Here is a 17,521-nt window from a genome sequence, read left to right on the forward strand (position 1 = left end):
TTTCCTCAATTTCTTAAAGAACTAAAGTACAGTCAACATCAACTGAAGAAAATGCATTGCCTTCAACAAGATATACATGTTAAAGGTTGTTTACAAGTTTTATTCACTGCAAACAAACAGAATTCCAATGTCAGTAAATGATCATTTGAGAGCACTGAGCGCTTTTTAAAACAGTCTGATCAAGTAGTATTTCAGTAAACAGCCAACAGATTGTAATGACCTCCAACTAAAGAAAAACAAACAGAAAATATAGAGTAACATCAGACAGACTACAAAGCAGGATGTAGGTGTTTGTTTACGGTCACATGCTATTTTTTCCCCAACTTTTCAAAAGTTTAAAATTTCCCTTTTACCTCTCTCTAGAAACCATCTAATTCTTATTTAAAAACAAACAAAAATGCTTTACTATTTTAGATACTAAGCAAGTTGTATAGAATAGTGATAGAAAAGACAGAAGTTGGAACTGAGCTACACAGGTTCAAATCCCAACTCCCCTACTTTCTGGAATAAATCGTCTAACTTCTCTAACCCACCATTTTCTCACCCAGAGCAACCAACACATCATGGGTTACTGAGAGAATATACACGTGATGCAATTAGCACAGGGTCTAGCAGAGTAAGTGCTCAAAAAATAGATATTGTTACATCATAATGAATATATCTTACTTTTAGTTCTTTCTCAAGTCTGTCTACTTCAGCTCCTAAAGTATCAATAATATTTTCTCCATGTTTAAGCATAAAGGTCTCTAGTTCTTCAGGAGTTTTCACTTCTTGAATTTCCTATAAAGAAAATGATAGTAGGAAAACAAAATAAAATTCTTTTTAAATCACAGTAGTACATTGATGATTTCCTTTAAAAACTGTAGCACCATTAAGTTTAATGAAAAATAAAAAACTTTCAAGTCATAGGTAATAAACCACCTGCTTCTGAAAAACTTAGATTCAAGCCCTGGCTGGTGTGGCTCAGTGGCTTAAGTGCCGTCCTGTGAACCAAAGAGTAGCTGGATGGATTCCCAGTCAGGGCACGTGCCTGGGTTCTCAGCCAGGTCCCCAGTAGGGGGGCACAGAAGAAGTAACCACACATCGATGTTTCTCTCCCACTCTTTCTCCCTCCCTTCCTGTCTCTGAGAATAAATAAATAAAATCTTAAAAAAAAAAAACAACTTAAATTCAAGAAAAAAACTGAGTAAAATGCTACATTAAGGTAGCACTAGAAGTTAGTGGTAAAAGAACAGACTATTCAATAGTGTCAGGGCAATTATTTTTCTATAAGGACACAATATTAAACCCCTACCTCAGATCATTAAACAAAACAAACAATTCTAAGTGGATTAATAACCTAAGGGTAGAAAACACACCATAAGCCCTGGCTGGTGTAGCTCAGTGGATTGAGCACACGCCTGTGAACCAAACAACCACGGTTCGATTCCCAGTGAGGGCAGATGCCTGGGTTGCAGGCCAGTTCCCAGCAGAGGACACATGAGAGGGAACCATACATTGATATTTCTCTCCCTCCCGCCTCCCCTACCCCTCTAAAAATTAATGAATAAAAAAAAAAGAAAACACAGCATAAAACTTTTACAAAAACAATGTTTGTAATAATGGGATAAGGAAGGATTACTGAGGCAAGATTACAAAACATAGAAAAACACAAAATTGACATTAAAATTCAAAACCACATTAAATTTGTCAAACAAAGTGAAATGGTAAATTACAAAATAGGAAATGACATTTGCATATACACAACAGAGAAAGGATTAGTATCATCACACATGTTAAATATAGAATGTGTACAATAATAGTAGAAATGAACTAAACAAAGAAACAAGTAGAGGAAATCCCAACGGTCAATAATTTCAATGTTTATTAACCTTACTACTACTAGGGGAATATAGGATAACATTTCACACCTATCATGACAAACATTTCGAAACTCTGTCCACACAATCTAATAAGAATGTGAAGCAACAGAAATTTTGATACACTAATGGTAGGAATTAAATGGATCCACTTTGAAGGAAAATTCACCAGTACCTAGAAAAGCTGAAATGTGTTCACCCAAAGACCCAACTATTTTGAATCCAACTACACCTTACCCTAAAGAAATCCTTGCACATGTGAGCAAGGAAACATGTATGAAAATAACACTGCGGCACTATTTCTAATAGCTTAATATCAGAAACAATATAAATGTCCACTAACTAGCGACTGGATAAATTGGAGATATTCATAAGATAAGATATTATATAAGGAATTAAAATAAATTAACTAAAGGTCTATATATTAACACGGAAGAATCTAAGAAACACACCATTAAGGAAATTGTAGAGACAGTCCTATGGTATAATATCATTTATATCAATTTTTTAATCATCTAAAATGTTATTATATATTATGCTAATAAAAATACATTGAGAAGTATAAAAATCTAAAAAGAAATGTAAACACTAAATTCAGAATAATTGTTAGTTCTAGGGATAAAAGAGGGAGGATGGGACCTACAAGGAAAAACAAGGACTTCAGCTATTTTTGCAACTATTTTTCTCTCTTCCTTTAAAAAAAAAGATTTTATTTATTTATCTTTAGAGGGGAAGGGATGGAGAGAGGGACAGAAACATCAATGTATGGTTGCCTCTCGTGTGTCCCCTGCTGGGAACTGGCCTGCAACCCAGGCATGTGCCCTGACTGGGAATCGAACCGGGATCCTCTGGTTTGCAGGCCCGCGCTCAATCCACTGAGCTACACCAGCCAGGGCTCCTTTTTTTTTTTTAAGATCATAAGCAAATACAGTATGGTAAAATGTTAAGATATGACAAAGGCAAGTGGCAACCCCTGCACTATTCATTATATTATCCTCTGTAAGTTCTGTTTTAAACTATTTTTTAATGTAGTTACAACAAGTATATTTTCTAAATTAAAAAAATTTAGCTGACAATATTGACTTTTCACAATAGTGTGAACTGTTGAGATCTTATTTCCTGAATGAATTTTAATTACTTTATCACTGTCAAAAGAAAGTAAATTTAAACTGAAGTAAAAATTATACATAATTTCTGCTCCTTGTATAATCTAGCGATACTAGTTTCCTGTTAGTGTAATTTTAATTTTCTTCTAAGCTTCAAGTATGCAAAATCAGATTACTTATGATTCTTGATTCATGGAACATGATCATACATGTTCCATTTTCTTTCTTTTACCCAATTATTTTTTAGTAATGTAATAACCATCTGAAAATTGAATGACCCCAAAATGAAATCTGTGACCTAGATGATCTAAATCAAATTTTATTTTATTTTATTATTTTTATTTAATTCTTGTTCAAGTACAGTTTTCTGTCTTATATTCCCAGCCCTGGACCCCCTCCCAGTGCTCCCCACCTCCCTCCCATTTCCGCCCTCCACCCTTAGTTATTGTCCATGTGTCCTTTATACTTATTCATGTGAGTCCATCCCCTTTTCCCCTATGATTCTCTCCCCTCTCCCCTCTGGACCCTGTCAGCCTGTTCCCTATTTCAGTGTCATTGGTCATATTTTGCTTGCTTGTTTGTCTTGTTGTTTAAGTTCCTGTTAACGGTGATATCATATGGTATTTGTCTTTCACCACCTGGCTTATTTCGCTCAGCATAATGCTTTCCAGTTCCATCCATGATGTTGCAAAGGGTAGTAGTTCCTTCCTTTCTGCAGCATAGAATTCCATTGTGTAAATATACCATGGCTGTTTTAAACTATTTTTAATAAAAAAAAGCATGGATTCTGGAGGCACAGAAATCTAAATTCTCATGCAACTCCATATTATGGCTCTGCAATTTTAGGCAAGTTACTTAATCTCACTCTGTCTCTACTCACCTATATATAAGCATGAAAATATCATTTCTTTGGCTTGCAGGGTTGTTGAAGGTAAATCAGATAATGTACGTAAAGTGCCTGGCAAGCACTTTAATAATAAGTTTGCACTTCTACCTCCTTGGACCCACTCTACAGTAAATAAAAGGGTCTCTGTCAAATTGTGAAACCATAAGAAGTTGGAAGTTGAAGTGATTTTATAAGCTATAAAAGACAAGTTTTATTTTATGTACTTAAAAAGTAATTTTTCTAACCATTGGCTTTATAAGAAAACAATAAATATATAAACTTACCTGTAGCATCTGGTCAAAATCTTGTTTTTCCAAATATGATCTTGTAACAACTCGTCCGTCAAAATCTACTTCTGCCTTAAATCTTACTTTACCTAGTCCCAGATCTGTGGCTTTAACATCATGAATTGCCCTGCAATCAGTAACAATGGTTGTACATTTTTATGCACACACATATACACATATACATTTTAATGGCACAAAGTCTAGAATTATTTTTTCCATCAGTGATGAAAGTGGGCCAGGATGACTCTGAGCATTCACCACTAAGTGCTACCTATCATTTGCCAAACAAATGTCCATTTGGCTATTTTTATTTTTACATAATGCCAAAGGTGCAAACTTAACACATACTGTCTTATATCTGTATACATATAAACTACAAAAGTTAGTAGATTTTAAAAAATCAACTGTAGCCCTTGCCATTGGGGCTCAGTTGCTTGGAGTGTCGTCCCGTCACCAGAAGTGTATTCCTGGTCAGGACACATACCTAGTTGTGGGTTTGATCCCCAGTCGGGGCACATATGGGAAGCAACCAATCCATGCTTCTGTCTCATATCAATGTTTTTTCCCCCTCTCTAAAGTCAGTAACATTTAAAAAATAGACTCTGAATTACTTTTCTGCAACCTAGCCATTTTATCTCATAATACCCTTTTCCTTTTTTTAATAGGTTATTTAAAAGTTTTCAAACAACTTTATAAAGTACTCTATTAGAAAAACTTAGTAATAACTACCTAATGAGATTGACGTGGGAAATAATGAGCCAATACATATATAAAATGCCTAATACGTTACCAATTACATGACAGGCATTTACTGAATGGCTTCTATAAAGTACTGTAGGAACGATGGCATCTTTACAGATGATAAGAGTCCCACGAGGGCATCAGTGACTTGCCCAGGGCAATCCAACTGGTCAGCAGCAGAGCAAGGACTCACTCCCAGACCTTCAGATGGTCCACCCAGTGCATTTCCCTTCGTACCACTCTGCCACCCAGAAAGGGAAGCTCAAGCATAATGCTTTTCATCCTTCCTGTCCTAACCCTCTGAAATCAATCTTCCCTAAAAAAACACCGAGAAATTATTTTCTTTCTAGGATAATCACTATAACATCTTTTCTTTACAAGATAAATAGGACAATAAGAAGAGACCATAAATCCTAGGAACATAGCTTCTGGGAAAACAAGCCTAAATGAGACTCGAGTACTCTTAAAACATTTGACTCTAATTTCTGAGTGATCTTTTTTTTTGAGAAGAGATTTTATTGCCCCGGCTGGAGTAGTTCAGTGGACTGAGTACTGACCTGAGTGCTCACCTCTCATCAGTTTGATTCCCAATCAGGGCACATGCCTGGGTTGTGGGCCAGGTCCCCAAAAGAGAGCATGGTCCCACAACCCAGGCATGTGGGAATTGAACTGGCAACCCTTTGATTCACAGACAGGCACTCAATCCACTGAGCCACACCAGCCAGGGCTAATTTCTGAGTAATCTTGAGCAAGTTACTAAATACTGAGTCTGAAATGTTTCATCCATGTAAATAAAGAAGCATATTTATTAACTATCTAGGGTGAAAATAAGAATAATATGTATAATGAGTCTAAGTTGACATAAAACTTGTCCAGATTGCCAAAAAGCTATATAATTTATCCTTTAAAAAAAAGCATATCCACCTCGGTCCTCCCAAAATATTAATAAATTTGGTTATTTGGGTAATAATGGAATAGCAGCTAATGAGAATATTCTATCTATAACTAGCTACAGATAGAAAACTGTGATGCTTTTGTCATAGCCCGACCTCCTGTTATTTAAAGGCCTTGTACAATCCTCTCCCTGAATGTGAGCTAGACAGTGACTTGCTCCTAACCAACAGAACATGGCAAAGTGATGAGATGTTGTTTTCAAAATAAGATGACTCATCTGTAACTTTTATCTTGTTTGCTCTCAATCTTGATTGCCTTCTCAGCTTGCTTATTAAAAGTAAGCTGCCATTGTTGGAGAGGACCATGCAGCAAAAAACCAAAACCAAACAAATAAAGCAACGACCCTGACTGGTGTAGCTCAGTGGGCTGGGTGTAGTCCCACAGACTGAAAGACTGCTGGTCTGATTTCCAGTCAGGGCACGTGCCTGGGTTGCAGGCCAGGTTCCCGATTGCGGGTGTGTGGGAGACAACCAATCAATGTTTCTCACACATGGATGTTTTTCTCCTTCTTTCTCCCCTTCACCCTCTCTATAAATAAATAAATAAATAAATAAATAAATAAATAAATTTAAAAACCATTGTTTTAAATCATGTCAATAACTGAGTAAGCTTAGAAGCACATCTTCTATCCCTAGAAGATGTCTCTAGTCCTAGCTAACACCCTGATAACATTCTTAAAAATGCTGAAGTAGAGGACCCACATACACCATGGCTGGATTCCTAGCCCACAGAAATGGTCAGGTAATAAATGCTGTTTTAAGTCACTGAGTTTTAGAGTAATTTGTCACATAGCAAAGATAACTAATAAACTCTAGATAAATTCCAATTTGCCAGAGTCAACTTTTCCATTTATAGCTCTTGTTTTCGACTTTAATTATAAACAGTACACGCAAAATGATAAACATACATGTACCTACCAACATAGCACCAAAATACATGAAGCAAAAACTGACAGAAATAAAAAGGAAATAGGCAATTCAACAATAGCTGGAGACTTCAACAATCCTACTTTCAATAATGGATGGAACAATTAGGCAAGGCTATCAACAAGAAAATAGAAGACATAAGCACTATAAACCAACCAACCAAAAGACATCTATGTAACAACAGCAGAATACACATTCTTCTCAAGTGCAAAAGGAACATTATCCAAGATAGATCATATGCTAGGGCATAAAACAAACCAGTACATTTTCAAGGACAGAAATAATACAGAGTAGGCCCTGGATGGTATAGCTCAGTGGATTGAGCACGGGCTGTGAACCAAAGGGTCACTGGTTCGATTCCCAGTCAGGGCACATGCCTAGGTTGCAGGCCAGGTCCCCAGTGGGGGCCACATAAGAAGCAACCACACAGGGATGTTTCTCTCTCTCTCTTCCTCCTTTCCCCTTTCTCTAAAAGTAAATAAATTTAAAAAATAAAAAAAGGAAATAATACAGAGTATGTTCTCTGACCACAATGGAATGATATAAGAAATCAGTAACAAAAAAAACATTTGGGAAACTCACAAAGACATGGGAATTAACACACTCCTAAAGAAGAAATCAAAAGTGAGATTAGAAAATTATTTGAATGAAAATGACACATATACTAAAATTTATAGGATGCAGCAAAAGTACAGCTGAGAGGGAAATTTAAACTGTGAAAGCTTACATTAAAAAAGATATCAAATCAAAAACTTAACCTACCATCTTCAGACACTGCAAAAAAAGCAAACTAAACTTAAGCCTAAGGAAAAAAATATATAGATGACAGTAAAAATTCATGAAATAGAGACCAGAAAAACAATGGCAAATGAATTCAATTAAAAAGTGGTTCCTGAAAACATCAACAAAATTCACAAACTCTCAGTGGTCTAGTGGTCTTGGTTGGTCTAAACCAAGAATAAGGAGAGAAGACTCAAATTACTAGAATCAGAATTGGAAGAAGAGATATTACTCCCAGACCTAAAGAAGTAAAAAGAACTACAAATACTATGTACGCTTGTATGCCAACCAATTAGATGACTTAGAAGTAATGGACACCAATCCAGAAGAACCTATGCACCCCAATGTTCATACCCAATTCAGCACAATTTACAATAGCCAAGTGCTAGAAGCAACCTAGGTGCCCATCAGTAAATGAGTGTATCAAAACACTGGTATATTTAACACAACAGAATTTTATGCAGCAGAAAGAAAGAAGGAGCTCCTACCCTTTGCAACAGCATGGTTGGATCTGGAAAGCATTATGCTAAATGAAATAAGCCAAGTGGTGAAAGACAAATACCATATGATCTCACCTATAATAGGAATCTAATCAACAAAACAAACAAACAAGCAAAATATAACTGAAGACACTGAAACTGAGAACAGGATGATAGTGACCAAAGGGGATAGGGGAGAGAATTTCAGGGGGAAGGGGAAGGGTTTACAGGAACAAGTATAAAGGACACATGGATAAATAACAAGGGGCCGGGGGGTGGAAATGGGAGGGAGATGGAGAGGCCTGGGGGGATGGGCTGGGCTGGGGGTAAAAGGCAGAAAACTGTACTTGAACAGCAATTAAACTAAAAATTAAAAAAAAGAAGAAATGGGCAAATTCCTAGAGAGACACAAAGTACCAAACTGACTCAAGAGGAAAAACACAACCTGAACAGATATATAACACGTAGAGAGAGAATTAGTAATAAAAAACTAATCACACAGAAAAGCCAGATGGCATCACTGCTGAATTCTACCAAACATTAAAAAAAGACAGAGAAATTTGTCTTTTCAAATTTTTCAAAAATATATGGAGCAGTGAACATTTCCCAACTTATTTTATAAGGTATCACTGTGATACCAAAATCAGACAAAGATACCCCAAGGAAAAGATATCAATGTGGATGATTTTACCTTAAGTTATTAAGACTAATACTTCCTTTAAGAATGCTTAACTTGTCATCTTCTTTTTTTTTTTAGAAAAGATTTTATTTATTTATCTTTAGAGGAGAAGGGAAGGAGAGAGGGAAAGCAATATCTATGTATGGTTGGTTGCCTCTCGTGCGCCCCCTTGCTGGGACCTGGCCTGCAACCCAGGCATGTGCCCTGACTGGGAATCAAACCATGATCCTTTGGTTCGAAGGCCTGTGCTCAATCCACTGAGCTACACCAGCCAGGGCTTAACTGGTCATCTTGATTCAGCTAAGCAACTATTTTTCACGATTAAACATATAGGGCTTAATCACTTACACATTTTACTCATTCATATGAGTCATTCACTAAAGATTTAACTTAAACATTTTAACAGAAAGAAATTCTTATTTTAAAGTTTAAAATATATGTAGCTAGTAGAAATTGGGATTTTAAACAACTGTTTCTTCTACGTCACTCTGAAGCCACACTACTACTGAATTTCACTGAAAAATACTATTAGAACTCTGTATCTCTCCTGATTCTTTCCTAAGTCTTCAGTTCTTTATTCTTATGTAATCTGAAAGATTACAAGGAAAAACTTTTAAAATAAGTTAAAACAATAATTTTATTTTCAAAGTGAATGTAAATTAAATTTAATTTGCTAATCACTTCCCCATGAGTAAGTATCTTCTTAAATTTAGTATATTCAATTTGTAACTGTAACACAAATACAAGGCAAACATAAATACAATAGTTCCACCTAACTGGCTTCACGTCGAGGAAGGAACTAGTTTGCACACTTCTGCTCCCATCTAACTGTTCCTAAATTCTAAAATTAAAGATACACAAAATTCAAAAGAAAACTCAAGGAGTTTCCCAAATGCTTTCACTTGCTTTTTTGTAAGGCTGCAATTCTGAGAAGTAACAGATTAAAAGGATCTGAGGGCTCGGAATCCCAAACCTCTTCTGGGTGCATTTATAAACCAGCATATCTATTTCTTAACGACTTTGTAAACCCCAACAGCATCCCTGGAATAAGCGGACCTTACTGACGGGTCGTTCTCCAGGAGTTCAGTTAGCCGCTGGACTTGTTCTGGCTGGATGGATCGGCCTAACAGAGCTTCTGTGTTAGTGTAGATGAGGAATGCTGAGACCACTCCCAACAAGGTGCCCACACCCAAAGAACCGAGGCTGTCATACAGTGGATTGCCTGAATAAAGCACATAAGAAGTCAGTAAATTAACATTTTCTGTTATTTCAATGAGCTTTAGTGAGCAAAGAACCAGAATCAGTAAAAATTCATCCTGATTCCTTTAATTGCTTTCTCTTAATTGTTTGAAAACATACTACAAAATGGAATGATACAAGTTGCTTCATATTATATAGGAGCATTATGCTGGTTAATTATTTAAGATGTATTCTTGCATCTGGTCATTATGTGGGTGAGGACTCGGGGCATTTTCAGATTAAAGAATTCATGTGCACATTAATATGGTAATAAAGAGCCCATCTGCATTAGTGGTATCAGTAACACTTTTCCTGCCCTCAGTTGACAAAATAATTGACATCAAAACCTGAAAGAAATAACCATTTTTGTGTCTTATTTTTACAAGGTTCTATGAGACAATTAATTAAGCTATACAAAAAATTATATGGGTCACTCCTTTACTTTCCAACGAAGGGTGATACATGCGAGGGCAGACCCCCAGAGCACCTGAGTTTACTTATAAACACTTGTGTATTTATTCTCACATGCTTCAACTCCAGTCACCTTCAAAGTACTCTCCATTTGCTGCAAACATCTATTGAGACACTTTTTCTACTGCTCTACAGCTTCAAACTCCTCGATTTTGATGCCTTTTACTGCTTTTGCCATTTTTTGTTTCACTTCTTCCACTTCAGCAAATACTTTCCCTTTGAGGACTTTTTTCCATCCAGGGAAACAAAATAAAATTGTTTGGGGAGAGACTGGGTGAATAGGGAGGGTGGGGAACAAGGCTCACACAGTTTTTGGTCAAAAGGTGTGGGTGAGCAGGCTTATAAATCACCCATCATGATTCAGGGCAAACCTTTGAAAAAGTCGTCAACAAAAATTCATGGAAGCCGAACACAGCCTCTTACAACAATGCCAGCTGGTACACTTGACACAAAACATTTTATACAGAGGGTTTCTAGAACACTCACCTAGTGAGGGAAGCCTGTACTATAAGGGGCCTATGCTCCAGAAGAAAATTCTTGGGTTTTTTAGAGTCCCCCTCATAGCCAATACTGTTCTAGATCCAGAAAAGAAAGTTCTCTTGTTGCATGTTACGGGTCCTTTAGGGCAGTGGTTCTCAAAGTGTGGTCCCTTGACCAGCAGCAGCAGCATCAGCATCACCTGAGAACTTAGTAGAAATGCAAATGCCAGACCTCCCCCCAGGCCTTCTGAATCAAAAACTCTGGGGGTTAGGATTCTATGTTCCCAATCTTCATGATTCTAAAATTGTCTTCAATCGTTAGGGCTAATTCTCTCCCAGAATCAATGAGAAGAGCTGGTTTGCTATCTATAAAAGTGTAGTTTAATATTTATATAACTGAAATCAGTATTATATTTTAAATTGTTACAAATTTTATACACAAGGATTTTATAATTAGAGGCCATTTTACTCTAAAGATAAAAATCTCAATATAAAATTTAAAAGTCTCTTGATAAAACATTTTACTAAAAAAGAACTTCAATTCAGATACTAGTTTTACTAACATTTAGTCAAAAATATAATACTATAAAGTAAACTGTACTAAAGTCTGTACTAAAATCTTCAAAGTGATCCACCTGTAAGTAAAATATAATCTACTAGGAGGCCTATAATCAGACTTCAAAATCAAATGCATTGCTTTTTTAGAAATTTAAATCTAATTATTTTTATTTTAAAAATGTTTGTATAGATAATCCTAAAGAAATCACCGGAAGGTTATTTTATTTATTTCTTGACATGTTATTTAACTTAAATAAATTAATTTAACTAAATAAGATTTTAATTCATGTGAAATACTCTTTAAACAAAAACTTTATAACTTTGATTTGACTGGTTAACATCACTGTATAAAGAAAATAACTTATTAAAAGTTGACTTATTCATCAATCACACTTTTCTTAAGCCTAAAATTTCACTAAGTAATAATTTATATCCAAAAAAAGTCTACAATGATAAAGGCAACGAGAGAAGCAATCAAAACTTTTAGAAATATCCTGGATCACAGTGAACATCAGAGAATGATGGTTTAGTCCTAAAATGTATATTCAAAATGAGAAAATCTATACATATTTCAGAGTATTTTAAGAAACACTGCGGAACTATGAGAGCTCATCACCTCAAATTATTTGAAATATGCAAGAACAAATGGGTAAGAATGGAAGAAGTTCCATTCCAAGAGAATTCCAACTTGAGACATTTGAGTCTTTGCATACTAAATGGTTCTCTTTTAGAAAATAAAAATAAAATGATTCTTCTGTCTTCTGCTTCATCTCTATGGTACTGGCCTTCAAAACATTAGTTACCAAAATGAGAATGGAACCAACTTGAGAGCTAAGGAAACAGGAAATTTCGCAATAACACTTACTATTGATACTAACAGTGGAAAAGACAAATGAACAAGAGCCACAACATATATTTATTTAGAGCTTTACGGTTTCTTGAAGTTCTCTCTTGCATTTATCTTAATAAACCTGTGAGGTCCCTAGGACAAACAACAATACTTCTAGAGATAAAGAATAATTGCATAATTTATTAAGTCACAGTTTAGAAAGGTCTATAGCATTACAGAAATGCTCTATTAACAGTTTTCTTTACTTCATAGAGAAATTCCTAACTTAGAGAAATATTACATTTTTACTAAACAAATGTTTTATACAAAGAAGTTATTAGGTTAGGTTAGTATAAAATTAGCATCTAACAATCAACTGGTTTAAAATTATTCAATGATATAAAGAAAATTTCCACTTATTACAGAATTATATAAGCAGCACCAATAAATCACCAGTAATGTAAGAAATAATTACCTGTTATAGAAGTAAGGCCCATACAAGTGGCTGCTATTATCACCCCCAAGACAGCTGCAGTGTCCTCCAATAATATAACATTGGTACTAGGATCACGACTCTGCATTACTGAATCATTGGTGGAGAGACAAGAAAGAGACGTTCTTAAATCTTAATTTGATACTCTCAGGTAACATGTAAATAAGTATCCATTTAAAACGAGCATACAGACCCTGGCTGGTATGGCTCAATGAACTGAGTGTCAGCCTGTGAACCAACGGGTCGCCAGTTCAATCCCAGTCACAGCACATGCCTGGGTTGTGGGCCAGATTCCCAGTAGGGAGCACATGAGAGGCAGCCACACACTAATGTTTCTCTCCTTCTCTTGCTCCCTCCCTTCCCCTCTCTAAAAATAAACTCTTTTAAAAAGTTAAATGAACATATAAATTAAGATAAAAAATACATGAGCTTCCTGATTTTTGGACTGCTCAACACAAAAATAATTTCTTGGTTTACATTTTCAAATTGCTTTCTCAAATTATATAAAAATATACAGAAATATTGTAGTTAAGTTAAATCCAAACATAAAGTATTCATATTCAAATTACATTTGCTTTAAAACATAAGCCGCACATAGGAAATGAGATATATTTTGTACATATCTTTAAAGAATAAAGCAATAGTATAGGCAATTTTATGTGAATACAAGAGACGAAATAATACGCCTGGTCTCTAAAACACACACCGTACTGGTAAAGCGACACTCCCTTGGCCTGAGCACTCCTACGAAGTTCATTCACGGCAACGAGAAGTGTGGCTGAAAGAGAAGCATTCATATCAGCAAGGAAGAAACTTCCTGCCTCTAAACTTTAAAGGTGCCATCTCAAGCAATAAACACATATGCACAATACTTTCATGCCAGGGTTGAAAATAAGGAAAAGTTCTCCATTAACTAGTCATCATCAAGACTCCAATTAATCGTCACACTGTAACAAATCCCCTATTTCTAAGCCATAATTTAAAAATCATTACCACAACGACAGCCTTAATTTACTGGACAGGTACCATGCGGCAGGCACCATACTGATCACAGTCACTTCTGATCCTCCCAACCTTTTTGAGGCAGGTGGTATCACCACCATTTTATAAACTGTCAAAGATTAGGGAAACACTATGTATGGAAAGTGACAATGTTTCAGAGTAAACGTACTGTGAGTAAAGCAGTGAACCGGGAAGCTTCATACGTGAGAGCAGCACCTCTCTCATGACGCTGCTGTAGTTGAAGCTCCCAGAAACTCTGAGATACTTGTAGAGCCAAAAAGACAGCCTTTTCTGAGTAACTTACTACATCTCAATGTTTAGAATTCAGTGCGTAGCTGTACTTTTATACCCCGTTTCAAATGTTCTAAGCTTTATGATATGATACTTGAGAGAAAAAAAGCTTTTCCCTTGCTCATCCATTACAGAACCAGCCACGGTACATCACCCGAGGAATCTGCTCCCTGAAAGGAGACGAAGCTTAGATTCCCAGTCCACATTTTTTTGCTGAACGGCTGGATATATATCACTACAGTAAGAATGAAGAGCAACTATGACAGTACGTACCTCCTTCAGACACCAAAGATCCTGCTAAAATACAATATGCCTAGAAAATAAGTCATAAAATAAGGCATAAATTAATATTTCTCTAAAAATCACAATTTTTCATGCATAAAGTTGGCAATGTTTAAAACAGAAACATGAATCCAAGACAGATAAGGATCTTGATAAGAAACTGCTCAAATGAGGAAAGTAAGACAGATGGTATCTTCATATGAGAAAACAGCTAAAAGCTTAAAAATTGGATGGTCATCTCATTTTTTAATACTTAGAAGAGTTGTATATGTATACAGAGGTGGGCAAAAGTATGTTTATAGTTGTGAATACACAAAACAGAATTTATTCTTGTATTATTTATTAGTTTCTTTACAAACAAATAGGAACCTACTTTGTCCACTCCTATATAAGCTATAGTAACAGGTTACAAAGTACTGCGCGTTCCAAAATGAGGCACTATACCATTATAATGCACCATGTTACAGAATGTTATACCATGACCTAAGCTAAATTCATGATTTAAGAAATAAAAGATTCTACTAGTATAAAAAATTTTCAAGTTCAAAATTAACACAAATATTTGAAATGTGAGGTTGTGAATACCAGAGGTAGTAAGATCCACTCCCACAGTCAAGTAACTTCTGAATTTGTCTGGATAGCCAGGACAAAAAGAATCCTTTCTGATTCCTGACTCAAAAAGATAACTAACTATAAAGAGTAATCAAATTTTTTTCATAACACTACTTCCCTTGTAGTCCCAGGACACTCTCAAATGAAATAAAGATATTGAGAGTAACTTTAATCCAAGGTATATAGAAAGAGTTAACCTAGCAACAAAAACTTTTAAAGATTTTTAAATGAAATTGAAACCAATCATGTGTTGAATTTTTAACATTGCGTTTTTGGACCCTTAACCTTCCCTAAAATAGAGGTTTGGACATTTCAAACCCTGTCGAAAACTTTCCCAATTCTGTTAAGGAAACGGATTTCCAAAGGCTGTCTGACTGGCGCGAGCACCCCAACGACACCGCAGTACGAACTGGAACACGGACTTTCCGGTTTCAACTTCAGGCTCTTCCAACTCAAACAGGCTGCCAACCTGACAACCAAACTTCCTAGTTAATCCTTCTACCTTCTTCCAGAAAGGACTTAAGACATGCTCATCACCCAATAAAAGGAAACAGGATATGCCCACCAAGATTCCAAGATAATACCTAATAAATTTAAATTAGTCTACAGTGTTCTGAATCTACTATTTATTAACAAAGAGTCATAGTCTCATGGAACTTCATGTAGTTGCTAAAAGACAGAATAGCTTCTAGTTTTAAAACTTAAACACAATTGAAAATTTAATCAGTTCCTTACTCCAGAGTCAACTTCTTTGCCTCTATAAAGTAATATTGTACAAATTAGATGAACACTAAGACAATGAGATATCTATAATGTGGCCAAACCTTTGAAGGATGGAGGAAATACCCTTCTTCATTTTAACTACATGAAATGTATTACAGTAAGAAACTAGTCAATAAAAACTGTAGAAGAAGTCTAGTTTAATAGGCTTGTTATTATGTAGGTGTACAGGTGTAACAAGATGTTAAAATGAGACTCACTCCAGTTGAGAACACAGCAGGTTCCAAATATCCCACATAACCAGAAAGTGCCACTATACCATCCATTCAGGCCTTGCACAGAAGGTGATCCAAGCCTGGTTTTACATCCCCTAGCTCCACACCCACTAGCCCACATAAGCTGAACTGAGGTTAAGGAGGCTGTTGGGAACCACCCTGCCTGGTTTCAGAAGCTGTAACCCCTCCTGGCTAAGGCTGAGTAAAAAGACCTTGGAACCACAAACCACTAAAGAGACAAATCTTATCTTCCCAGCAGGGGCGCTGCCTCTGCCCCCTTTACTTCACCCTGCTTGACCCTGGGCAAATGACTACTTTGTCAATGACAGGTAAGCTTCCTCAAGGGAGGGGCGACCTAAGACATGAACTGTTGCAAAGGGCCCATCAGGGAAGGACTTGGGGGACTATAAAAAGGGGGTGAGGGACCCTCACCTCTTGGCTTTGACACAGCCTGAATCTTCCTTCTGTCTGTAAGAAGTCTCCTAATCTCTTGGCTGCCTCAATTCTCCCACCTGACTTAAACCTGAAACAATGCCAGAGGTGGGTGTGGCCCTGTTCTGGAAAGAGCAGGTTTCTAGGGCAATCAGGCCTAAGAAAGAATGGGTAAAATCCTGTGAAACCTGCTTTGCTAAGAATACCCTCAAGTTAAATGATAAGGGTCCAAACCTAATATAGGTTTGCTTCCCATAGCTTTATAGCCCTTTGGTAGCCACTCTTATCTCTCCGACCCTAACTCAGAATAATCCCTTGCAAATTATTCCCGTGCAAATTAAACCCAATAAAAACCCATTGAGGAACAGGCTCAAGGCCCTTCTCCTTTGAGAGGTCAGCCACCTTTCTTCCCCAAGCAAATTATGTCTTGGTAGGATTTATTCTCATCCACAGTGGATAATGTGTGTGGGGGGGGGAGGGGGGGAGGCGGCGGCATGCTCTGCAGGTGAAGCCCGCCCCCAGAAGGCCAAAGTGAAGACTGCCTTGGAAAAAACTTGAGCTGATGAGATTGCTAAGAAAGCTGGATGTGCGTCCCTAGAGGTTAGAGATCACAGTGAACTGTGTCTATAGCACACCTGAAAAATAAATGTACAGGCAATTCTACTAACTGATATTAGCTATATCAACACAGTAAATGTCTGGATTTGGGGCAAAAACTGCACTCTCACAAAGAATGTGTTAAAGGTATGTGTTTTAACACAAAGGACTGGACATGGAATTGAGTGGGGGTCTTGACACCAATTGTCCAAAAGCTTCTTGCCAAATGCAAAGCAATCTCAAGAAAAATAGTCCAGAAACACCATGAAACACAGAAGGGTAGACAGAGGGGACAGCTAGGGTTGGGGGAAGTGATGAGGGGCAAATGGAGACAACTGTACTTGAACGACAATAAAAAAAATAAAAAAAGAAGTACAAATTGGTAGGTACAAAACAGACAAGGGGATGTTAAGAATAGTACAGGAAATGGAGAAGCCAAAGAATATGCACTACTCATGGACATGAACTAAGGGAAGGGATCTCTGGAGGGAATGGGGGTACCTGGTAGAGGGAGACAGAGAGGGGAAAATTGGGACAACTGTAA

The 17,521-nt window shown here is 36.6% G+C and overlaps 1 protein-coding gene across 1 annotated transcript in view; it reads right to left on the reverse strand.

Moving 5' to 3' along the window:
• Window positions 1-17,521, reverse strand: part of SLC30A9 (solute carrier family 30 member 9) — a 78,077-nt gene that overhangs the window by 10,166 nt on the left and 50,390 nt on the right. The window contains exons 12-17 of the mRNA XM_037064238.1: window positions 14,333-14,372; window positions 13,473-13,544; window positions 12,749-12,856; window positions 9,754-9,919; window positions 4,136-4,265; window positions 667-780 (exon numbers count right to left, since the gene is read on the reverse strand). Coding sequence (XP_036920133.1) covers window positions 667-780; window positions 4,136-4,265; window positions 9,754-9,919; window positions 12,749-12,856; window positions 13,473-13,544; window positions 14,333-14,372 — 630 coding nt within the window. The remainder of the gene's footprint in view (window positions 1-666; window positions 781-4,135; window positions 4,266-9,753; window positions 9,920-12,748; window positions 12,857-13,472; window positions 13,545-14,332; window positions 14,373-17,521) is intronic.

The sequence above is a fragment of the Sturnira hondurensis genome, unplaced genomic scaffold (assembly GCF_014824575.4).
Source record: "Sturnira hondurensis isolate 20B ecotype Veracruz unplaced genomic scaffold, ASM1482457v3 Scaffold0015056, whole genome shotgun sequence".
Lineage (NCBI taxonomy): Eukaryota > Metazoa > Chordata > Mammalia > Chiroptera > Phyllostomidae > Sturnira > Sturnira hondurensis.